Here is a 25,993-nt window from a genome sequence, read left to right as displayed (position 1 = left end):
ATTGCTCAAGTCCGTCGGAATGCGCAATGGACATCAATGGATGCAGGTGATCAGACATGATGATCACATACGTGTCACCTGTCGGAGTAGTATCTAGACGCATCACGGGTCCCATATCACTCCAACTACACAAGCCCCACACCATTACCGAGCCTCCACCAGCTTGAACAGTCCCCTGCTGACATGCAGGATCCATGGATTCGTGAGGCTGTCTCCATACACGTACACGTCCATCCGCTCGATACAATTTGAAACGAGACTCGTCCGACCAGGCAACATGTTCCCAGTCGTCAACAGTCCAATATCGGTTTGACAGGCCTAGGCGAGGCATTCATCAAGGGTACACGAGTGGGCCTTCGGCTCCGAAAGCCCACATCGATGATGTTTCGTTGACTGGGTCGCACGCTGAGACTTGTTGACGGCCCAGCATTGCAATCTGCAGCGATTTGTGGAATGGTTGCAGTTCTGTCACGTTAATGATTCTCTTCAGTAGTCGTTGATCCCGTTCTTGCAGAATCTTTTTCCGGCCGCAGCGATGTCAGAGATTTGATGTTTTACCGGATTCCTGACATTCACGGTACACTCGCGAAATGGTGGTACGGGAAAATCCCCATTTCATCGCTACCTCGGAGATGCTGTATCCCATCGCTCGTGCGCCGACTATAACATCACTTTCAAAGCCACTTAAATCTTGAGAACCTGCCATTCTAGCAACAGTAACCGATTTAACAAATACACCAGACACTTGTCTCATATAGGCGTTGCCGACCGCAGCTACGTATTCAGCCTGTTTACATATCTCTGCATTTGAATACACATGTCTATACCAGTTTCTTTGGCGCTTCAGTGTATATGTCGATAATGTATGCAAACTTCTTTCGACTGGTGTCAGTAACAGTGAAGTAGTAAATTAAAATATCACATGTGACACGGAACTTTTACCAAACCAACGTTCGAAGTGTAGTAAGAGACGAACTTTTTCCCTGAACGTTTTTTGTGGCGAGTGAAAGCGACAAAAAGTTTCGGAAAGGTTTCACTTTATTTTTACACTTTGTTGGAAGGCGGTGGGTGCTACGGTTTCTCCTATACTAGAGCGGTATTATGTGGCTTATTGGCGCGACGCGAGTTTCAGCGCTCTGCGACAAACGTTTTGCTAGGCGCGGTGCAGTACGGCGGGACCGGCAGCGGAGGCGGCAGAGGCGAAGCATGCAGCTCAGTGTTGATTTAAAAAAGCTGTTAATTTTGGTATTGCGAAAGTACGTAGAAGTTAGGGAAGAGGAGGAGGACTGTGTATTATTGGGAAGAGTACTGAAGAAGTGTAAAGCAGTCAGAGAGATGTTCTTACATCGTGAAGAAGGAAGTGTAACATTTTAGTAACAAAACATTTGACTGACGATGCGGAGGATTGCCATTTCGCACTGCCTTGTAACACAGACCTATCAGAAATCAATGAACTGAACTGCCTAAGAACAACAGGACATCCGTGGTAGGTGTCGGTCATAACGACAAAGCTGAGGTATTCACTGTGCGGAGCGGATTCACTGATTATTTCAAGGGGCCGAATATTAATCGTCGTTCACAGTACAGATAATAATAACAAAACTAATTATAACTATGGTAAAAGTCTCAGTACAAATACACTACTAGCCATTAAAATTGCTACACCAAGAAGAAATGCAGATGATAAACGAGTATTCATTGGAAAAATGTATTATACTAGAACTGACATGTGATTACATTTTCACGCTATTTGGGTGCATAGATCCTGAGAAATCAGTACCCAGAACAACCACCTCCGGCCGTAGTAACGGCCTCGATACGCCTGGGCATTGAGTCAAACAAAGCTTGGATGGCGTGTACAGGTGCAGCTGCCCATGCAGCTTCAACACGATACCACAGTTCATCAAGAGTAGTGACTGGCGTATTGTGACGAGCCGGTTGCTCGGCCACCGCGGCAACGCGCGGCAACTCGGCGCAGCCTGGCTTGTTTCCATTGTGCCAGTAGGGAACACAGTCTCGTACGCCTTTTACCCAGCACGTTGCGGGAAATTCCCACAGCTAGGAAAACATACCATAGGGATTGTCTTCTCTGGGGATGATCAACTCACCTTCGCTTTCCCGTGCTCATTAGAAAGTGAAATAATGAAATAAAATGGCTCCTTATGCTATTAACCAGTACGACACTTAATCACTAGGCGTTATCCAGCTGCAAATTAAGTGAAATGGCAACTCGCAATTACAGTGTTTCAATTTTCAATAATAAAATTTATTGTTTTTAAAACGTTCACATAAACTCAAAGACCGGTGAAACTATTTGAGTAAGTGGTTAAAAGCGACTCGAGCCCCCAGTATAGTGGCAGGTAAGCTCCCTATGTAAAAATTAGTAAATTGGACAACTGCTGGAAAACATTAACTATGTTCACTGCTAATCATTGAAGGAGAAAAACCACAGGCTAGGTCGCACCTAATTAGAGTCAAACCGACATACGACGCTAAATTGTAAGTGCTGATTTGTGGCAAAAGTCATCAGAGTCCCGGCCAGCCTGTTGGCCGTGCGGTCTAACGCACGGCTTTCCGGGCGGGAAAGAGCGCCTGGTCCCCGGCACGAGTCCGCTCGGCGGATTTGTGTCGAGGTCCGGTGAACCGGCCAGTCTGTGAATGGTTTTTAGGCGGTTTTCCATCTGCCTCGGCGAATGCGGGCTGGTTCACCTTATTTCGTCTCAGTTACACTGTGTCGGCCATTGCTGCGCAAACAAGTGCTCCACGTACGCGTACACCACCATTACTCTACCACGCAAATATAGGGGTTACACTCGTCTGGTGTAAGACGTTCCCTGGGGGGATCCACCGGGAGCCGAACCGCACAATAACCCTGGCTTCGGTGTGGGGCGGCGGAGCGGTGAAGTGGACTGCGGTAGTCGTCGTGGGGTTGTGGACCACTGCGGCTGCGACGGGGACGGAGCCTCTCCGTCGTTTCTAGGTCCCCGGTTAACATACAATACAATACATCAGAGTCCCTCACATGTAAAAGTGTGACAAAGTCCAACTTTAGTGTTGAGAAACAGAGTCAGAAAACCACATCACACGTGAATCACAAGTCCAAACGGTCATCTGGTAGAAAATAATCAAATACCTGACTAGGCCCTGAGTTTTCTAAGTGCAGCTGCTGGACTACACGGTAACATTTATATTCCCTAAGCGTGCGCTGCTGGAATCATTGCTGACCTCGATGTTGATTCAACCAGCTTGCACAGAACACTCTCCAACCAACACAGATCCACGCCCAACCTGGTCGAACCGAACTCTCTCCACTTAATGATGGCCGACGCCCTTATGCAGCCTCGGTCCACCAACCTCACTTACATCTTTTGATAGAAAGCACTTGTGAACGACATGACAGCCATTAAGTGCGCGCTGAAATTCTAGTATAAAATAATTGTTATATTAAGTTGTGCGTATAATAGTTAGCCAGAAAATTGAAGCTGAATAATTGCAAACTTCGTTGCAATGCTTGAAAGAGCTCTTTCTCTTTGTGACGTTAAATATTATTACAGTTATGAATTTGGCACCACAACCTTAGCGAATTTTTACTGCTCTTTTGGTTGGTCTACTTTAAATAACATTAATAGTTCATTAGTTATGGACGATAGGACGCAAAACTATAAACACACAAATGGAACATACAATAAAAATTATAAATCTTAAGAAATAAAAATTTAAATATATACGAAGATGGTATCTGTTCTTTCAGACATGTCCGAAAGGACAGATACAATCAGTGACCATGCAGTTCGTTAGAATGAAATTACAATGACATGAACACCCCTAGCTGCATACAGGCGACGATATAAGTCAAGGGGGACAGTTGAAAATGCGTGTCCCGACCGGTATTCGAACCCAGGATCTCCTGTTACATTACAGATGCTCTATCCTTCTGAGCCACCGAGGACACAGAGGATAGTGCGACTGCAGGGACTTATCTCTGGCACGCCTCCCGTGAGACCCACATTCCCAACTTACTGTCCCGCACTATATTCATTGTGCCCGTGCCCATTGTACTTATTTCTCGTGGCTTTTTGCCGATTCCCGTAAAAGTTCGCAGTGCCCGAACTCTTACGGGAATTGGGAAAAAACCGCGAGAAATGAGTTGACTTATATCAACGCCTGTAGGCAGCTAGGGGTATCCATTTCATTGTAAAAATTTAAATTGTGTGTTATGACCTCCGCCAACACATACTGCCTTCCTCTATGCTACCTGTTTCGCAATAGGTGTTATATTAATTTCCAATTAATTCCAATTAAAATGTGTTTCACTGCTGAATTAATTGTGCTATAAATCGTGATCGTGTAGCAGTCGAAACACCTCGCCGAGAGCTACAATTTGATAGCCCGATCTTCATTGTATATTAATTACTAAATAAATTATTATGCTTTTGCTGACTAGCGGTTACAAGAAAACTTCTCGATGCTGTAGTTTCTTATATACAGAATCGTGGTGCTTACCCTCTTTCACATGACGTTGCATGGTTAGCCGTTTGTTTTGGATGAGCACAACGGCAAACAATTTTTAGCCGCCATCGTGCATTCAACGGCTGAGCTGACGTCACGTCAGAGTTATTTCAACTTTGGGGTCAGCGCGGAAACGGGGCCGACACATGTTAGCGCACGGAGCACACAACACAGCAGACGCCTACACATCCGCATCGCGTCCAGCCTCCACATCACAGAGCAGGTGCCATTCAAATGCCGCTCACAACCAAAAGCCCACTATTTCACACATAAACACAGTCCTTCGTGTCACAATATGGGACTTGCACTATCATCATTCACCTGTTTCATTTTCTTCACTGCCTTTAGAGGTTTTTTTTTGCCGTTGCGGACGCTTTAGTTGCACTGTTTCCTTTACTGATTTGAAACTATGTGTTATTTGCAGCTAATGAAATACCTTCGTGGATGTTTGTGTTTTGTAATCAGTGTTATTTTGTCTTTCATTTGTGTTATTGTATGTTACAAGCGATCCCAATGAAAGCATTCTCAAGGAAAACTACTTTCAATGAATAATATTTAAAAACGTTATTTACTAATAATGTATATCGTACGAGATGATGTTACAAACGCAAATCACCTCCGGTGAATGAACTTCATGTTTGCAGTATACATAAGACATAAAAAATAGAAATAACCTTGGCAACTACTAGAGAGTAGGGCCATCCAAAAAAATTCCTCAGCTGTATTTATGATGTTTAAGTTGCAGTAGGCGGCCCGTGTATTATTTGTAACCATGCATTAGATCAAAATCACAGCTACAGAAATGTGGATAAAATTCATTGGGTTATGCTTAAGATATTTTTCGGCTGCTAGTCACTGCAGTACCAACAGGCTTCACCACGTCTTAGAAAGGTGAGCTTCCCAACAGCTAGCCAGCTCAGCATGATGGCTGAGCGAACAAATTCTTCCTGTCACTAGTCTAATAAAGAATAGGCAACATCGTAGAACAGCTTGGCAACTGCGTGACCAACGATTTACTTCCTGGTGTGCTTCAGAATTGTCCTGCTAAGTTCACTTGGTATTTCGTTCTAATTTGTGATGTATAATCTGAATGATTATCACTTAAGGTGGAACAGTGAGGTGTCAGATTTATTATTTGATTCCAGGAAGGTCATTTCACGCAGAATCTGTAACTAATCTCATATTTAACATTATTAGTTATGTCTCTTAATCGACAATACCACAGTGGTAGCATGCACCAAACAATATCAGCTCGCTAGCTAAATGGTAGTTTGGCTGCTTTGTGCAGGGAACGCTGCATAACCTGTAGGTTCTAATCACCTTAGAGTCCTAAACATTTTGTCTGCTTTTTACTTTTTTTTTTTACCGAACTATAAGCTTCCAGATCGAAAAGCATTAAGGAAATCTTAACATCAGCATCTTAAGTCTTATCGCAATTTCGTTTTAGTAACCCCTAAATTTTAAGGTATGGAATTTAAGAAACTGTGACCGTGCAGCATTCTTAAGTATTACAAAGTAAATTTATTTGCTTCTAATGACACAGATCTTAGTTTTTGTGAATGCGCAATTCAGCTGATTATGTGTGGCTGTGAATGATTTGTTAACTGGATTCTGTTTGTATTTACTCTCACTGAGAGGTTTATACATTTTCGTGGTAATGCCGAAATGCTTCTTCGGTAGCACACAGGACTTCGATAGACACAGAACACATCGAGATCAAAAGTGCCTAATATCTTGCTCTGATGTCTCTGAGCACTATGGGACTTAACATCTATGGTCATCAGTCCCCTAGAACTTAGAACTACTAAAACCTAACTAACCTATGGACAGCACACAACACCCAGTCATCACGAGGAAGAGAAAATCCCTGACCCCGCCGGGAATCGAACCCAGGAACCCAGGCGTGGGAAGCGAGAACGCTACCGCACGACCACGAGCTGCGGACAATATCTTGCTAATGCGTGATGTTTTAGTCCGGCTCATGTTAGAGATAGTATTTATTTTATTAAATTAGGCTTCTGTCATCAGTGTATTCTGGTAAATTGCAGTTAAATTGTATTAGAACAGAGCGTATTTTTATAGCGTTTCACGTTTTTTTCTGGATAACAACAGAGAGAAATCAATCATCAACAATATGACTTTCCCCCTCCACCCCCTCCCCCCTATCATGTACTAAAACAATCTGACGATGGCCAGGTTCTTTTTGGATTCTACAACTGTAGAAAGCTACTGGTTTGGAGATAAGGATGACGTCAATCCAGGTTTAAAGTGCACTTTCGTTCACAAAGAAATTTTCTTGATGGTTGTTCGATAAGGAACAAGAAAGAAACAGGTTTGAGGGCGCTAGATCAAAAGAAGAATTGCAATAGGGAGTGCTTTCCAGGCGAGCTACTGGATAGATTCTTTTGAGAGATCTGCAGCGTGTAGACGGGTGTTCTCGTTCAGTAGCCACTCTAGTTGCAGTTTCTTTCATTCTTTTCGCATGTTGCGACCGCAAAGCGCCTCAGATGTTGAAATAGATGCCAACTGAGATGCAGTTCTTAACACGAAACATCTTCTTTGTGCCACTAGATGCATAACATTACATTCTGAGGACTCACAGGGCCTATGCTCGGTCCAAGAACATCCCTCAAACGCGAGAGGTCGTGGAATCCATTTCCGATAGGATTACCAATTTCTCATTCTTCATCTTAACCTAGCCTTCTCCGCGTAACATTGTGAAGAGTCGCCAGAAACAATGCACCGTTCGGATTCCACATTCAACTGTAGGTCCCCTTTCCTCGGCTGGGTAACGGGTGGGATAGGGACATACAAATCGCCGAAGTGACGTCCAACAGAAGGACTTCCACCAGGGCATTGAACAACACGGAATTATTATTATCACTATCTGTAAACATAATTAAGTTTGTCGAAATCCCCAGAGAGTAAGTCCTACTCGCACTTGTCCTTAAGTAAACTTTGCCCAGGTTGATTACATACATCAATTCTCTTTACGTAATATGCTGCATGAAAAATTATTCCAGACGAAATGCGCTTAGAAATGTAAAGATGAGAGTGCGATCGATATTTGGCCTTTGTCTTTACACTGCGCCATATTTATGAGTAGACCATAAACACGTACGTCAGCGTAGAATCACACGAAGACAGCAACATTTACTGCATAATTTCCGAATCCTGCCGTGTGACAGTTCGTGCAGCTGGCTGCCATGTAAATTTATTACATTTTATTATTTTTATTTTTTTACTGGTTTTCGGGCAAGGACGTAGCCAGGATTTCGTGGAAGGAGGTAGGTAATTTTTTAATTTTGTGTGAATAATTTGCTTTCGGGAAAGATTCTTACATATAGTATTTCGTCTATAGAATTAAGCAAGAAAAACTTGTCTTAGGTAAGTATATCTTTATTCGGTAATATGACAACTTCACTTTATTGCAAAACGAACGAAAATTTTAATATAATGTGTAGCCTCTTTGCTAACAAAACGCAGTTCATTGCTCTAATATAAGGATACTGCTGAAGACCAGAAGAATGTTAACGTTAGGTTGCGTATCTTATAAAATCAAAAGTTTTCAATCCCTTTTATCCTAATACAAACTTGTATTTAAATTTACGGCTTATCTGAGACCAACTCACAATTCCTTCAGCACATCAGAGTATCTTAAGTTCCTCAATTACTGCTCAAATTTTATTAAAGTATGTTTCATTTCATAAAAATTCTTCGGTTTCCTTAAGTGATCAATAAATTCTTTTTAAATTATTATTTCAAGAGTCAGCTTGAACATATGGCAACCAAATTTATTTATAAAACAAAGCAGAATACAAAAATACTATGAGTTACAGTTTTTTGACCTTAACATTATTTCATACACTGATTTTAACTAGCCTTCTAATGTAAGCGCCCCCATAAATGAGTTTGTATTTGTAAATGACAATATAGTTGTACAGTCTTCGATGGTAATAAACTCCTCTATATGTACGACATATGTTGTCGATTATATGATGTTTATGTGTAAATACGTTAGGGTTGTGACTGCTGAACGCACTGGTCCAAGGATGCTACGAATAAGACATTTCACTGTAGAATGTCGTTCTTGTAGTAAAACTTGAAGATATGTTGCAGTTCCACAAGTGATCCTTCTTTAAGAACACATACATTGTACAACTATACAAAATGAAGACTGCTAGCGGCTTCCCAATGTGAATATCGCTGAACTACGTGTACTGTCGAAAACAACATTAAAATTAAATAATGTTTCCACATGGAATTCCCCAAATCAAAGGAAAGTATTGTTATAAATATAACGAAAAAATTATTTTTATATTTATTGTTTCCACAAGTTAAAAACATAGCAGTTTTCATGTAAGCATAGAATATCTGAAAGAGCTTCAGTTATTGTAGTATTATCGGAGTGTAAATTGATTCTGGACGAAAGGGGGGAGGAGCAGGGATGCAGGGCGCAGTCGGCTTGGATGAATTGAAGCAACCCACTTAAAAAAATCTCGAACTATAGAATGTGATGTCATCATATACCCTTTTCGCTCTCCACAAACCCCTCCCCAACGAGCCGCATCGGAACTGGTGTTCATAACTGAATACCGGACGGGTGACCAGATTGGGTGATATTTTACCATTTGGGCTTACTACTGATGGAAGTTGAGCAAAGGTTTTGAAGAAATGCAGCCATCGCCGTTGGGCGAAAATCCAGCTGTATTTTTATGCACTGATTTTAATTTAATAGTGTTTGTAATGATGTTCACTTCTCCGCTGCCTTGTGAAACACTGAAATATTGCAACCCCAAAGTTCTACCAGTCTTCAAATAACGACTCCTGTCCTAAAATTAAACTGTTATAGATAGGTAATAAGCTACTATACTAGTGCGTACATATTTTTGACTTACCATAACGGTAGCAGACGAATCAGAGTCAGTTTTCCTCTTCGTTTTTGTTACAGACTTATCCAAATTAGAAACTATCACAGCAATAAACGGCAGCACTTACATTACGTACAGTTGCAAATAAGAACTGAACTGATTAACAAAACAACAACTTAGATCAAGTAAGGCCAATAACGTACAGTAGTTGATCTACGCTAAAGTACGGATGGGCGATAGGCAACAGTGCTATCTATATATATGAAGATGGTATGTTCTTTCTGACACGTCCGAAAGAGATGTTATGTGGACATGTGTCCGGAAACGCTTAATCTCCATGTTAGAGCTCATTTTAGTTTCGTCAGTATGTATTGTACTTCCTCGATTCACCGCCAGTTGTCCCAATTGAAGGAAGGTAACGTTGACTTCGGTGCTTGTGTTGCAGTAGCAGTACTAGCATCAAGCACATCAGTACGTAGCATCAACAGGTTAGTGTTCATCACGAACGTGGTTTTGCAGTCAGTGCAATGTTTACAAATGCGGAGTTGGCAGATTCCCATTTGATGTATGGATTAGCACGGGGCAATAGCCGTGGCGCTGTACGTTTGTATCGAGACAGATTTCCAGAACGAAGGTGTCCCGACAGGAAGACGTTCGAAGCAATTGATCGGAGTCTTAGGGAGCACGGAACATTCCAGCCTATGACTCGCGACTGGGGAAGACCTAGAACAACGAGGACACCTGCAATGGACGAGGCAATTCTTCGTGCAGTTGACGATAACCCTAATGTCAGCGTCAGAGAAGTTGCTGCTGTACAAGGTAACGTCAACCACGTCACTGTACGGAGAGTGCTACGGGAGAACCAGTTGTTTCCGTGCCATGTACAGCGCAGGCACTATCAGCAGCTGATTGGCCTCCACGGGTACACTTCTGCGAATGGTTCATCCAACAATGTGTCAATCCTCATTTCAGCGCAAATGTTCTCTGTACAGGTGAGGCTTCATTCCAACGTGATCAAATTGTAAATTTTCACAATCAACATGTGTGGGCTGACGAGAATCCTCACGCAATTGTGCAATCACGTCACCAACACAGATTTTCTGTGAACGTTTGGGCAGGCACTGTTAGTGATGTCTCGATTGGGCCCATGTTCTTCCACCTACGTTCAATGGAGCACGTTATCATCATTTCATAAGGGATACTCTACCTGTGCTGCTAGAACATGTGCCTTTACAAGTACGACACAACATGTGGTTCATGCACGATGGAGCTCCTGCACATTTCAGTCGAAGTGTTCGTACGCTTCTCAACAACAGATTTGGTGACCGATGGATTGGTAGAAGCTGACCAATTCCATGGCCTCCACGTTCTCCTGACCTCAACCCTCTTGACTTTCATTTATGGGGGCATTTGAAAGCTCTTGTGTACGCAACCCCGGTACCAAATGTAGAGACTCTTCGTGCTCGTATTGTGGACGGCTGTGATACAATACGCCATTCTCCAGGCTGCATCAGCGCATCAGGGATTCCATGCGACGGAGGGTGGATGCATGTATCCTCGCTAACGGAGGACATTTGGAACATTTCCTGTAACAAAGTGATTGAAGTCACTCTGGTACGTTCTGTTGCTGTGTCTTTCCATTCCATGATTAATGTGATTTGAAGAGAAGTAATAAACCGAGCTCTAACATGGAAAGTAAGGGTTTCCGGACACATGTCCACATAACATATTTTATTTCTTTGTGTGTGAGGAATGTTTCCTGAAAGTTTGGCCGTACCTTTTTGTAACACCCTGTATATATAAGGCTCACCGGCCATTTGACCGTCCGCAGCTCGTGGTCGTGCGGTCGCGTTCTCGCTTCCCGCGCCCGGGTTCCCGGGTTCGATTCCCGGCGGGGTCAGGGATTTTCTCTGTCTCGTGAAGACTGGGTGTTGTGTGCTGTCCTTAAGTTAGTTAGGTTTAAGTAGTTCTAAGTTCTAGGGGACTGATGACCATAGATGTTAAGTCCCATAGTGCTCAGAGCCATATATATATATGCCATTTGACCACTTCTTCTGTGCGGATTGCACAAACAGTGCTCGAACTCTTACGGGAACCGGCAAAGAGCAGCGAGTAATGAGTATAATGGGCAGGGGCACTATGAATATAGTGAGGGACAATAAGTTGGTTCAAATGGCTCTGAGCACTATGGGACTTAACATCTGAGGTCATCAGTCCCCTACAACTTAGAACTACTTAAACCTAACTAACCTAAGGACATCACACACATCCATGCCCGAGGCAGGATGCGAACCTGCGACCGTAGCGATTGCGCGGTTCCGGACTAAAGCGCCTAGAACCGCTCGGTCACATAAGCCAGCCACAATAAGTTGGGAATGTGGGTCTCACGGGAGGCGTGCCAGAAATAAGTCCCCGCAGTCGCACTATCCTCTGTGTCCTCGGTGGCTCAAATGGAGACCGGCACGGTAGCTCAGCGTGTTCGGTCAGAGATCTCTCTGTAACACAAAAACTGAGTCAAGGAATCAACGATCAACGTGAACGTATGTGTTGTGACGTCCGTTCAGACCAAACGCAACGAACTATATCGAAAAAAAAAATGGATAGGTCTCCTGCCATGTAAGCAGGAGATCCCGGGTTCGAGTCCCGGTCGGGGCACACATTTTCAACTGTCCCCGTTGACTTATATCAACGCCTGTATGCAGCTAGGGGTATTCATTTCATTGTAATAGTGCTTTCAATATGTCGATAGCTTAAATACATAGGTGGGCTCGTTGGCTGTTGATAGTGCGTATCCATTTTTCATCGTATGATGAAATTCAAAACATCTTTCAATTTCACCACATGCCATCTAGATCGTGTTTAATTTCATTCAGGTGATTGGGGGGGGGGGGGGGAGGGGGGTGTGCTGACCCCCGTTGGCCACGTCCTTGTTTTGGGGCATGCCCATACACTCATCTCAATAATGAAATGTTAGTTATGACGATACGAACTTGAGTACAACGCAACACCTAGTCCCCAGGCTGGGAAAATTTTTGCCCGGCCAGGAATCGAACCCGTGACCCTTCGGGTAGTAGTCCGCCGCTCTTACCGTGCAGCTACCGAAGAGGACAGATTTTATCTCAGTGTTTACAAAATCAAATCAAGCTTTGGGTAGCCAAGACAGCTAACGAATATACATGGACAAACAATCAAATCCATGTTTCTAACAGAGCGTCGGAATTCTGTTACAGCATTGAGCGTCTTTCTTCGAGTCACAATCAGGAGCCAATGCTCTCTGTATGTTGGTGGTCAGTTGGAATGACTAGTTCCGTGTCTCTAAGATCTTGGTTCGATTCACACGCCAGGCAACCATTTTTAACGAGCATGAACAGGGCTTGCTCACAACTGGTAATCGCGGTTGAAGAGTGTAGGGCTGCTGTAGGGCTGCACCGTCGTTCCACATCCACAATAAACTTGATGTCCGTTCGCTGCCTACTGGAGGAGAGTCTGTGTAGGTTTGTTCATAACAGAGGCGGAAGTCACGCCAGCCTATGATTGTCACACGTAAGTTTTTTTACAAGCGAGCTGTTTTTTGTCAATGAGCCAGTCATCATGTAATGTCACGGGGCCCTTCTTCCTTATTGTGTTTGACCTTGATATCGCTCCTTTCGACGGGTCTGGCGCCTTTGAGACGATGCAGTTCCACATTTCCATTGTTGCCCCAAGATTCCCAAGGCCTCAAGATCTCCACGAAAGGCGCATGTCTGGATTCCAAACCTGGTCTGGCACAAAATTTCCATCGCGTCAATTCAAGCTTTAGCACGCGTATAGATGCTTTTCCACACTAGCGATTGATGCCGGTTTCGACTCCAATTAGACACATAACTTTTCGTCATATCATTTCAGGTTCAAATATTCTAACTCTTAGTTAATGGTGGAAAGGAATTTGGTAGTAAAGCTCTCTTCGTGTTTAGTCTACAAAGATGATAACTGCAGGGTTCGACTCCCAGTCACCACAAGAACTTTACCTCATATTGTTTCCAGTTCAGACATGTGCACATCTCGCTCCAGGCGAAACAAACAGATTTTTAACATCGATGTGTGCCTAGAAGTCAACGAAGATAGGTGCTAGGTTCGAATCCCGATAAGATAAAATTTTTTCGTTTTGTCATTTCAGTTTCAGTCATCTCGCTACTTTGAAGAATTAAGATTTCTAACTCTTGATTGTGCTTAGATAACAATCCTATTTGGTACTCGGTTCGAAAACCCATGAAACACAAAACTTCATGACATGTCATTTCAAGTTTAAACCAGCGCACATTTTGTTACTTGCGACTGAAATCACGTTTAATATCATCTGTGGTTAGTTAACAGGATTAATAGTTGCTAGATAGGAGGCCCAGTCCAGTACAAAAGTCGTCGTAACGTAATTTCAAATTTAAATGTGCATTATGGAATGTCATTTCCTGTAATAAATTTGAATTTGCAAGAGTAGAGGCTGTTTCGTCTCTAATAACCTGTTGTCTGATATTTGCATTGTTGTGGTATTAATTTTCATCTGGATTTACAGCCATAGAGAGCGGTTATCTCTTATGACCTCTTGTAGTAACCGTTTTGCATAGCGAAACGGCTGTACCAAATAGAGAGCAGAGGACCTGCAAGGCCGTTCCGTTATATGGGTTGCATACAAATCAGGCGAGACGTAACTGAGGTCGTTTGGACACTTCTGAGCATAATAGTACATTCAGAGGTATACGTGGATACCGTCTGCAAACTGTGCTGCGAATAGAGTCGGTAGTAAAGGAGTAATAAAGTAAAACGTCATGTTTGATGCTGAAGTTTTATTGCTTCTTCCATTAAACACTGTGTGTGTGGTGGGATTGAGAAAAAGTTTCGTGAAGGTTTGAAACAATGTGTAAAGTTCGTTGTAAGTCGCTGAGTGCTCTCATTCTCAAATACTGAATGAATAAAATCCGGGCCGGCCGTTGTGGCCGTGCGGTTCTGGGCGCTTCAGTTTGGAACAGCGTGACCGCTACGTCGCAGGTTCGAATCCTGCCTCGGGCATGGATGTGTGTGATGTCCTTAGGTTAGTTAGGTTTAATTAGTTCTAAGTTCTAGGGGACTGATGACCACAGATGTTAAGTCCCATAGTGCTCAGAGCCATTCGAACCATTTGAACCAATAAAGTCTGGGTATTCGCACGCCGTCAGATATGCTACCTCGAGACAAACGCACAGTTTCTAATTTTAATGTTTATCGTACTGTGTATTTGTGGTTTGCGTACTGTAAGACCTTCGGTACACACACCATCTGATTATTTGACTTGTCGCTCTAATGAAGTAGGCGAGTGTCAGCAATATGTCTCGTGGTCTTATCGTGGCGTGTTTATCTTCTGCCGTTAGGTCAGAGGATAGAAATGCCACTTGCATGCTTAGAGTAGCAAATTGACGGTGACCAACTTTAAACAGAACTTTATTAATTTTCACACACATGTATTAAAATAATAAAAATCATAGAAAAAATTACTTAACTTGATTCTGGATGCTGTTTACAATTGAAAATCTGAAGTTCCTTTGGTCTTGGTACGTTAATCTTATTCTCACATATCTCTGATACTTGACAAAGTGTCTATACATTTCTCTTCATGGCTATGTACAGGAATATGGTAATCTTATTAGGCGCAGACTGAAACTTGACTATAGAATGGTGCAGACTAATGCAGACTGACTAATCGGAGGTCTGTACACTTGTTATAATACCTCGCGCGTTCAGGTATCACTGCGCGAGTGTGATCCGCAAGGAGAAAAGGTTCTACGTTAGCAGCAATCTCACTGGCTGCGTTACATAATAATACGCGGATCGGCGGAAGCAGAATTTGGTCTGTCTCTAAGGCAGCGCCATCTCGTAGTGCGGAGACGGACGACTCTGTTTACGATTATAGGGAATAAACGTCCAGTACCATAAGGATGCTTCGTACATGCATTTACCTAAAGATGCTTTTTCAGGATTGCATATTATTTTTTGGTTTTCATAATATAATTCATATTCATAATTATTTTCTTTTTCAGATTCGATTTGAGTTGCGCTACTATGCTGAGTCGTCTACAGGTTCCAAAGGAACATCTGTCATGGAAACTGTCAACGAGCAAGGATTTTGCTTCACGTTCATCTCAAATGTTGCTGTATTCAACTCATACCAGTAAGTACTGCTGCTCTTCTTTTGGTCATACCCTCGCTGCTTACCCACCTAAATAAAGGAACTTGAATCTGAACTACACATAATAGTAAATTTACTGGCTAATTACAAACTGTTTACTCTTTTTTTACTTTTTTGACCTGTGCTTGCTACAGAAAATAGTTGTCTATTCATAATGCCCCAAATGTTATCATACTGTGTTGATGGGGCAGAGAAATTCCTTGGCAGTGCCTGGGATGGGACCTGTTATTACCATGAAATAGTCAGTCTTGCTGTGGACTCAGTTGCTGAGATAGACTATTCATACACCACCAGATAACTAATATACCTATTTGTCAGCTTATTGTACTTACACGTGAGTAGTTTTCCGCGAAATGAGTAAAATGAAGTAAAATTGATACATATTAATAAAACTAAATTTGTATCTTCATGAGTAAAAAATAGAGCCCGGGTTTTTATGTAATTTGTTATTCTTATATTTCGCCCATACCCACATGAAAACCGTAAATAATCACGAAAAATGTTGCCAGATTTGATATACAGGGAGAGACAGGGGGAAAGGTACATGCTTTGAGCGGTGATAGTATTGGTGATTCTGGACAAAAAAAAATTCATATAGACATATGCCATATTTCAGATGGTTTCCGAGACCTTCAATCTCAATTACCTACATTTTTTTAATAGTAGAAGACCGCGGCCTCTAGCGAAAACGTGTCACGGTATCAAATTAAACCATATTATGTTTCCTACACAAGCGGTCTTATTCATTTTTTTCTCTAGGGCTAGTAGTTTGCGCGAAGAGAGTGGGAGAATACTGAAAATCTAGCGCCACGCGCATGCGCTGTAGCTTCGGTAGTTTTTGTTGGCCAGTTTGAGGTGGTTTCCCGACTTGATAGATCACAAGTGTCCCCTATCAAATTTTTCGGCTTGAATTCCTCTACACTACTGTGGTAAGTTGTAAACAATGACAGTGTACTGAACAATACAGAAAATGTACACTGAGAGCCAAAGAAACTGGTACACCTGTCTAATATCGTGTAGGTCCCCCGCGAGCACACAGATGTGCTGCAACACGACGTGGCATGGACTCGACTAATGTCTCAAATAATTTTGTAGGGAATTGACACCATGAGTCCTTCAGGGCTGTCCATAAATCCGTAAGAGTACGAGAGGGTGGAGATCTCTTCTGAACAGCGGTTTGCAATGCATCCTACATATGCTCAATAATGTTCATGTCTGGGTAGTTTGGTGGCCAGCGGAAGTATTTAAACTCAGGAGAGTGTTCCTGGAGCCACTCTGTTGCAGTTCTGGGCGTGTGGTGTGTCGCGAGTCCGTGGGAATGCACAATGGACATTGTTGTATTCTCCAACAGTTTAATGAACGTAACTTCTTCTACAATACAATAGCTGGCTGTACAATAGATGTAGACGTCCGTCGACCTAGCCGGAGATGTCGTTCCTCTCGGTCGGCTGGTACTTCGATCGGCGGTGCAGCACAGCGGCTTCGGTGATATCTTCTCGGAGACTCTGCTACAGCGGTTGCCATTAGCAGCGGACGAAGACTGGTCTGTCTTCGACCGGCCGGGCCTATATAGTGAGCTGGTGACAATAGAAACCCGACGTAGGAATACGTGGCCGGATATGTCGCGGCAACCTCTGCAAGGAAAGGTTCCTATTAATCGACTGGAATCTTCGGCGTGTTTACCTGATGTCTTCGCCTGTTGGGCTGTTGGTTTGTTTCTCTCATAGCGTGGCTGTTATGCGGTGCTACTTTACCATTTAGGGGAACCCGATGGCAGACGGTACAGACATGAATGGATGCAGGTGATCAGACAGCATGCTTATGTACGTGTTACCTGTCAGAGTCGTATCTAGACGTTCCAGGGGTCCCATATCACTCCACCTACGCACGCACCATAGCATTACAGAGCCTTCACCAGCTTTAACAGTCCACTGCTGACATGCAGGATTCATTGATTCATGAGGTTATCACCATACCTGTACACAAATGAAGATAGTGTCGGAAGTTCCATGCGGCTTTTCGCGGATGATGCTGTAGTATACAGAGAAGTTGCAGCATTAGAAAATTGTAGCGAAATGCAGGAAGATCTGCAGCGGATAGGCACTTGGTGCAGGGAGTGGCAACTGACTCTTAACATAGACAAATGTAATGTATTGCGAATACATAGAAAGAAGGATCCTTTATTGTATGATTATATGATAGCGGAACAAACACTGGTAGCAGTTACTTCTGTAAAATATCTGGGAGTATGAGTGCGGAACGATTTGAAGTGGAATGATCATATAAAATTAATTGTTGGTAAGGCGGGTACCAGGTTGAGATTCATTGGGAGAGTCCTTAGAAAATGTAGTCCATCAACAAAAGAGGTGGCTTACAAAACACTCGTTCGACCTATACTTGAGTATTGCTCATCAGTGTGGGATCCGTACCAGATCGGGTTGACGGAGGAGATAGAGAAGATCCAAAGAAGAGCGGCGCGTTTCGTCACAGGGTTATTTGGTAACCGTGATAGCGTTACGGAGATGTTTAACAAACTCAAGTGGCAGACTCTGCAAGAGAGGCGCTCTGCATCGCGGTGTAGCTTGCTCGCCAGGTTTCGAGAGGGTGCGTTTCTGGATGAGGTATCGAATATATTGCTTCCCCCTACTTATACCTCCCGAGGAGATCACGAATGTAAAATTAGAGAGATTAGAGCGCGCACAGAGGCTTTCAGACAGTCGTTCTTCCCGCGAACCATACGCGACTGGAACAGGAAAGGGCGGTAATGACAGTGGCACGTAAAGTGCCCTCCGTCACACACCGTTGGGTGGCTTGCGGAGTATAAATGTAGATGTAGATGAATGTGATCCCAGGGACCCGCCGGCTTAGGCCAAGAGAGAAAGGTTTGAAGGGGCCGGGACAGCTGTTGGGCGCATGTGGAGCAATTCTGAACCATGTGAGTGATGTCCCTGGTAAGCCCGAGCGAAAAGACGTGACGCCGGGCCAACGCCTTGGTGCGAGCAATTCCCCAATGGCCTTGATGTAAGAGACGCAAGACTTCGGTCCGTAGATGTTGGGGAACGACCACACGCGGAGTGGACGTAGGGTCTACCCACAATAGGACACCATCCACTGCCGACAGCTGATGGCGGATAGAAAAAAAGAAACGAAGGTGCTGCTGGTCGCGGGTGGGGGCACAGCTGGGCCACCCGCGCTGAACATAGGAGCGGACAGGGTGCAACAATGGGTCACGCGTGATCGCAATTGCCACCGTGGAGGCCGTGATGGGAAACCCGCGCAGGGTGTCGTGGATCGCTTTATCTACATGGAACACAAGGACGTCCGAAGAGTCAAACGCAGGGTCGGGATCAAGAGGAAGGTGGGAAAGAGCATCCTCGTTGGCGTGCTGGGAGGTGGACTTAAAAATGCAAGGTGTAATGGAACTGCAAGAGGAACAGGGCCCATCGTTGAAGCCTCTGAGACGTCTTCGTAGGAAGCCGTGCCTCCGGGGAAAACAGGGAGAGGAGGTCAGTGATGATATGAAAGGCCCGTCCATATAAAAAGGTATGAGTTTGAAACAGGCGAATACGATAGCCAATGCCTCCTTTTCGATCTGAGAGTACTTCAGGTGGGTGGCAGTTAGGGCCTTGGATAGAAAAGCCACCGGACGTTCTGTCCCATCCGGAAGCTTGTGGGAGAGAACAGCCCCGACCCCGTAATCAGAGGCGTCCGTGGTCAGGAGCAATGGCAGAGACGGATCATACGGCATCAGGCAGGAGGCCAATTGCAACTGGCGTTTGAGGGTGGAAAAGGCCATCTCACAGGCCGGGAACCAACTGAAGGGGACATTTTTGCGGCATAAGTCATAAGGGGACCGCCACCTGAGCGGCCGACGGAAGGAACTTCCGGTAATGCGATATTTTTCCAAGGAAGGATTTCAGCTGATGGATGTCCCTTGGGGGAGGCAGGCGGCGTATGGCGTCCACATAGGAAAATGATGGAGAGATGCCTTTATGTGAAACAACATGTCCTAAATAGGAAATAGAAGGTTGAAAGAAGGAACACTTCTCCTTATTGCATTTTAGCCCAGCCTGGCGGAGGCAAAGAAATAGCTGACGCAAGTTGGTAAGATGGGCTGCAGCAGTAGGGCCCGTAACGACAATTTCGTCGAGGTAATTAATGCAACTGGGAATGTCCTGCAGAAGTTGTTCCAAGAAGCGTTGGAAAATGGCCGGGCGCTAGGCAGGCCGAACATGAGGCGTGTGACTTGGAACAGGCCGGCGGGCGTATTCAGAACGGTGAGGGCTTGAGGAGCTTCATCCAAAGGAACCTGGAGGTACACCTCAGCGAGATCAATTTTGGTAAAGTAGCGACCACCAGTCAATTTACGGAAGAGATCATCAGTCCGAGGGAGCGGAAAGTCGTCCACCTGGAGCTGGGGGTTGAGGGTCGCCGAAAAGTCCCCACAGAGACGGAGACACCTGCCTGGCTTCTGGAAGATGACGAAAGGCATGGCCCAGGGGCTGAACTGGACAGGTCGTAGCACCCCTTCCTTTTGCAGACGGTCCACTTAGTCACGCAGTGGCTGCTGGAGAGCGACAGGGACCTGACTCGCCCGGAAGTATCGAGGGCGGGCTGACGGCCGGAGGTGGAGGGTCGCTGCAAACCCCTTGGCGCACCCGATGCCGGGGGAGAAGAGATCCTGGTATTCGGTGCAGAGAGAGTCAACTTCGGGAAACGGCACCTGTGGAGAAACCAGATGTACATGATTGTCGATTGTGAACCTGAACATTTGGAAAGCATCCAACCCAAACAGATCGGTAGCATCGGAACTGTTGACTACCAGAAAAGAAATCGTACGACTGACAGATTTGTAAGAAACCACCGTCGTGAACTGCCCCAACAAAGTGATTTCCTGTCTGTTGTACGTAAGGAGGCGTCGAGGAGCCGGTTGAGGGCTTGGCGCTCCTAAAACGGTGTAGGTAGTGTAACTGAGCAGAGATACCACAGCCCCTGTATCGACCTGCAGTCGAACTGGCTTCCCCAATATGGTGACATCAATATACAGTTTGGGGGACGCCGAAGACACAACTTGGCTGATGTCCATGGACGCATCGGTGTCTGAGCGCCTGGAGATCGGCGCCGTGGCAGAGCGACAGACAGATGCAAGGTGCCCGTCCCGACCGCAAGGGCGACACGTCGCCCAGCGGTCAGGACAATCCTCGCGTTCATGCTGGGAGTAGCATCCCGGACAAGATGGAAGGCGCAGGGGTTCCCCGCGGCGGCGTTGCTGGCCCGGCGGCGGCTACTGGTTGTGTTCCTGGAACGACCGTCTTTTTTTCTTTTCCGTACGCCGAGAAGATGCCGGGGTGTTGCGCTGGGGAGTGCGGCGTGAAGGTGCGTATATGGCCGCGACGTCCTCCTCGACGTCGGAAGTCTCTTCTCGGATGGCTGCGACGTCGGCCCACGTTTCCAATCTGCAGTCAGCTGCAGTGGAAACTTCAAACTTGAATGCAAGTTCTATGATTCGATCTAGCGACGGGTCCTCCAACTTTAAGGCGTCGTGGCTGAAAGCCGCGTCTGGGGCTGCTTGGATCAGGTGATCCCGGACCATGTCATCTGTGTAAGATTCCCGGGATATGTGGGTGACAAAGATGCACTTCCGAGCGAGACCTTGGAGTTCAGCAGCCCATTGTCGGTATGTCTGATCGGGTTTCTTTCGACTCTGGTGAAATTCCACTCTTGCTGCCATGACGTGATATCTGCGGCGATAGTAGGAGGTGAGACACTCACATATGGCGGTGAAGGTAACACTGTCAGGATCACGTGGCTGGAGTTTCGTCAAGAGCATGTATATACGGGAGACATTCCAAGAAAGAAAATAGGCTCTCTGATCATTTTCCTGGGATGCCTGATGAATCTGGAAATGTTGACGAATCCTCTTTTCGTATGTTTCTCAATCTTCAGCGTCTTCATCGAATGCCGGGTACACTGGCGGTGTCGGTGGACGATGAAGACTTTTAATTTCGGCAATCAGTTGCTGCTGCAGTATCGCGAACTGTTGAAAAAGTTGATTCAGTACCTGCTGCACTGATAGATTCTGCTGTTGCAGTGGTGGTTGTGCTTGTTGTTGTTGTTGTGGTTCCATCTCCTTTGGGTTGTCGAATCGTTACTCGTCGCCACTGTTGTATTCTCCAACAGTTTATTGAACGTAACTTCTTTTACAATACAATAGCTGGCTGTACAATAGATGTAGACGTCCGTCGATATAGCCGGAGATGTGGTTCCTCTCGGTCGGCTGGTACAGCGGCTTCGGTGATATCTTCTCGGAGACTCTGCTACAGCGGTTGCCATTAGCAGCGGACGAAGACTGGTCTGTCTTCGACCGACCGGGCCTATATAGTGAGCTGGAGCCAATAGAAACCCGGCGTAGGAATACGTGGCCGGATATGTCGCGGCAACCTCTGCAAGGAAAGGTTCCTCTTAATCGACTGGAATCTTCGGCGTGTTTACCTGATGTCTTCGCCTGTTTGGCTGTTGGTTTGTTTCTCTCATATCGTGGATGTTATGCGGTGCTACCTGCCATTTAGGGGACCCCATGGCAGACAGTACAGACATGAATGGATGCAGATGATCAGACAGGATGCTTATGTACGTGTCACCTGTCAGAGTCGTATCTAGACGTGCCAGGGGTCCCATATCACTCCACCTACGCACGCATCATAGCATTACAGAGCCTTCACCAGCTTGAACAGTCCACTATTGACATGCAGGATTCATGGATTCATGAGGTTATCATCATACCTGTACACGTTCCTCCGCTCGATGCAGTTTGAAACGAGACTCGTCCGACCAGGCAACATGTTTCCAGCCGTCAACAGTCCAATGTCGGTGTTGACGGGCCTAGGCGAGGCATAAAGCTTTGTGTCGTGCAGTCATCAAGGGTACACGAGTGGGCATTCAGCTCCGAAAGCCCATATCGATGATGTTTCGTTGAATGGTTCTCACGCTGTAACTTGTTGACGGCCCAGCATTGAAATCTGCTGCAATTTGCGGAAGGATTGCACTTCTGTCACGTAGAACGATTCTTTTCAGTTATCGTTGGTCCCATTCCTGTAGAATCTTTTTTCCGGCCTCAGTGATGTTGGAGATTTGATGTTATACTGGATTCCTGATATTCATGGTACACTCGTGAAATGGTGATACGGGAAAATCCCCACTTCATCGCTACCTCGGAGTTGCTGTGTCCCTCGCTCGTGCGCCGTGTATAACACCACCTTCAAACTCACTTAAATCTTAATAACCTGCCATTGTAGCAACAGTAACCGATTCAACAACTGCGCCAGACACTTTTTGTCTTATATAGCCGTTGCCAACCGCAGCGTCGTATTCTGCCTGTTTACGTATATCTGTATTTGAATACGCATGCCTATACCAGTTTCTTTGCCGCTTCTGTGTGTAAAAATGATGTTAACCGTGTTCTATCTCGGAAAGCATTCGGAATAATTTTTTTGTTCAGAATCACCGGTACTGTTACCCCACAAGGCATATACTTTTCCTCCTGGTTCACCCTGTACCTCATTTTATAGTTACATATTTTTAAATATTTCACTATAATTACTAGTTTTTACATACCGGGTGATCAAAAAGTCAGTATAAATTTGAAAACTTAATAAACCACGGAATAATGTAGATAGAGAGGTAAAATTTGACACACATGCTTGGAATGACATGGGGTTTTATTAGAACTACCCCATAATGCTAGACGCGTGAAAGATCTCTTGAGCGCGTCGTTTGGTGATGATCGTGCGCTCAGCGTCCACTTTCGTCATGCTTGGCCTCCCAAGTCCCCAGACCACAGTCCGTACAATTATTGGCTTTGGGGTTACCTGAAGTCGCAAGTATATCGTGATCGACCGACATCTCTAGGGATGCTGAAAGACAACATCCGACGCCAATGCCTCGCCACAACTCCGGACATGCTTTACAGTGCTGTTCGCAACATTATTCCTCGACTACAGCTATTGTTGAGGAATGATGGTGGACATATTGAGCATTTCCTGTAAAGAACATCATCTTCGCTTTGTCTTACTTTGTTATGCTAATCATTGCTATTCTGATCAGATGAAGCGCCATCTGTCGGATATTTTTTGAACTTTTTTTTTTTTTTTTTTTTTTTTTTTTTTTTTTTTTTTTTTTTTTTTTTTTTTGCTCTGACAAAATCCCATGTCATTCCAAGCATGTGTGTCAATTTGTACCTCTCTATCTACATAATTCCGTGATTTATTCAGTTTTCAAATTTATACTGACTTTTTGATCACCCGGTATTTTACGTCAATGCTAAATAAAGTAAGACATTATTACATTTTATCCTTCTTCATATTTCTACACGTCCTCAGTAGTAGCTCCCTTAGCAAAATACACGGATCCGACCGCACATGAAAGCTGAAGAGAGGCAGTAAATTCTCTCGAAACAACCAAGATCTAGTGCAATAAAAGGGCGTTCATTGCGGTTTCAGTTTTGATTATGAATGACGTGCGTCTGCTTAATGTACTAAGATTCTGAACCTTGATTCTCGAAAACAATACAGTTATAATAAGAGTACTGTGAGCAGCATTTAGTAGCCATTATTGTGTGTAGTAAAGGGATTTGTATGCTGTCGAGGTTGGCTGTGGGGCAAACAAAAGACTAGCTCCCTGACGTTTCTACCTATTCACAACCAGGGAGTGCGTGCGCCAAGAAAAAATTGTTAAATGGGTTCTTCTTAAGAGTTTACAATCGTTTGTGTCCATGGTATCTCCCGTTGAATTAGAACCACCATCTAAATTAAGGTCTTGGGTTACGATGGACGACGCTTTCACTAGTGGTGGAAAGATTATTCTGAGTCTAGAGTGCAATAAGCAGACTGGGAGCTATAGAAATCTCAACTTCAGCAACGTGTATGTAGTGATTCGCACCGAAAGGATAAACTAATTGTCTAAGACGCAAATGTTATTGATGCAGATGAAAAAGCCTCCCCCAGATCCACAAACGAATTTTTTTCTGTGATACGTGTTCCACTGTGGTTGCTGCGAAGTAATTTGAAGTGCCTGAATATTGCTCCTTTCTACAAAAGTACTATGGGCAACAGATTCATGATAAATCGATATTATGGACAAACTATTTAGATATTTGTTACTAGGAGGTTCTGAAAAGTATGTAATCATCACATATGGGTAGCTGTCGACGATACAACGGACGTATATAGAAGTTTCATTGGCAATCTCATTGTTGACAAATTCGATAGAGAAAAACTCCAAAGCCATTTTTATTTCCTGAAAAGTGCTGAAGTGCACAAATCATTCAATAGGAGCTCGTTTCGTGAATGAAAGTGTTAAAGTGTTGTGGCCTACGGGAATTCATAAAGAAAAGGTTGTTACTATGCATTCGGATGCTGTGAACTATGTGCTGAAGGCGGAAACCACCCTACACGTATTGTATCCGCATTTACTCAATTTCACCAGTCTGGCCCCTACAGTGCAACGTATGGCCAAAGAAGCGTTCCGCAGCTATCCAGGAGTAAATAAATTAATTTCATACACCAAAATACTGTTTCTCAAAGCCCTGCATCATGTGTCATCCTTTAGGGAACTGTTGCAGACATTAGCGTTACCGCCTAACAAGCTTTCGTAGGCTACATTGATTGAAGCTGTCGGTTTTTATAACGAACATATTCAAGTCGTGATATCTGCCATTCACCTCCGAGAAAATCCTGAATTTCATTACGAGATGCAAATAATACTTTCACTGGATCTAAACTTGAAGATAGTCTGGCGTACATGCATAGCATGCCAGCAGCACCGAAGAATCCGAATCTATCGGGTTGGCGCTTCAGTCTGGAACCGCGCGACCGCTACGGTCGCACGTTCGAATCCTGCCTCAGGCATGGATGTGTGTGATGTCCTTAGGTTAGTTAGGTTTAAGTAGTTCTAAGTTCTAGGGGGCTGATGACCTCAGATGTTAAGTCCCGTAGTGCTCAGAGCCATTTGAACCATCTATCGGGTTGTCTTTGCAAAAATCGTTAGAAATTGTTGAGCATGTCAAATGGAAGCTGCCTGACAATAGATGTAGTACTGGGCAGAGAATAGTGAATAAATTTGAGGCTTTTTTGGGAAGCAATCCAGGCTGCTCGAATTTTTGTACTATCTATAATATCCTCAGTGGGATTTTGCTCCTAAAAAACATCCTTTCTGATCGGCGACATTCTATGTCTGCAGAAAATTTGGAGAAGTACATGTTTGTTCGTCGAGGATCAAAACGAAATATAAGCTTCACTGTAGTGATGATGGACGTTTTAGTAAACAGATGTGTCCGAAAATATTTTTTCTTTATTAGCGCAGTAAGGACTTGAAAAATAAAAAAATAATTAAAAATTTTAATTAAAAGACAGTCTCGACC

General features: G+C 44.4%; 1 protein-coding gene across 1 annotated transcript in view; it reads left to right on the top strand.

Moving 5' to 3' along the window:
- The window catches only part of LOC126184409 (uncharacterized), a 159,617-nt gene that overhangs the window by 40,746 nt on the left and 92,878 nt on the right, over positions 1–25,993 (top strand). Inside the window, exon 3 of the mRNA XM_049926794.1 lies at positions 15,428–15,558. Within this exon, the coding sequence (XP_049782751.1) occupies positions 15,428–15,558 (131 nt within the window). The remainder of the gene's footprint in view (positions 1–15,427; positions 15,559–25,993) is intronic.

The sequence above is a fragment of the Schistocerca cancellata genome, chromosome 4, assembly GCF_023864275.1.
Source record: "Schistocerca cancellata isolate TAMUIC-IGC-003103 chromosome 4, iqSchCanc2.1, whole genome shotgun sequence".
Classification (NCBI taxonomy): Eukaryota; Metazoa; Arthropoda; class Insecta; order Orthoptera; family Acrididae; genus Schistocerca; species Schistocerca cancellata.
Note: the sequence above shows the minus strand (reverse complement) of the source record. Positions and strands in the feature narration are given on the sequence as shown.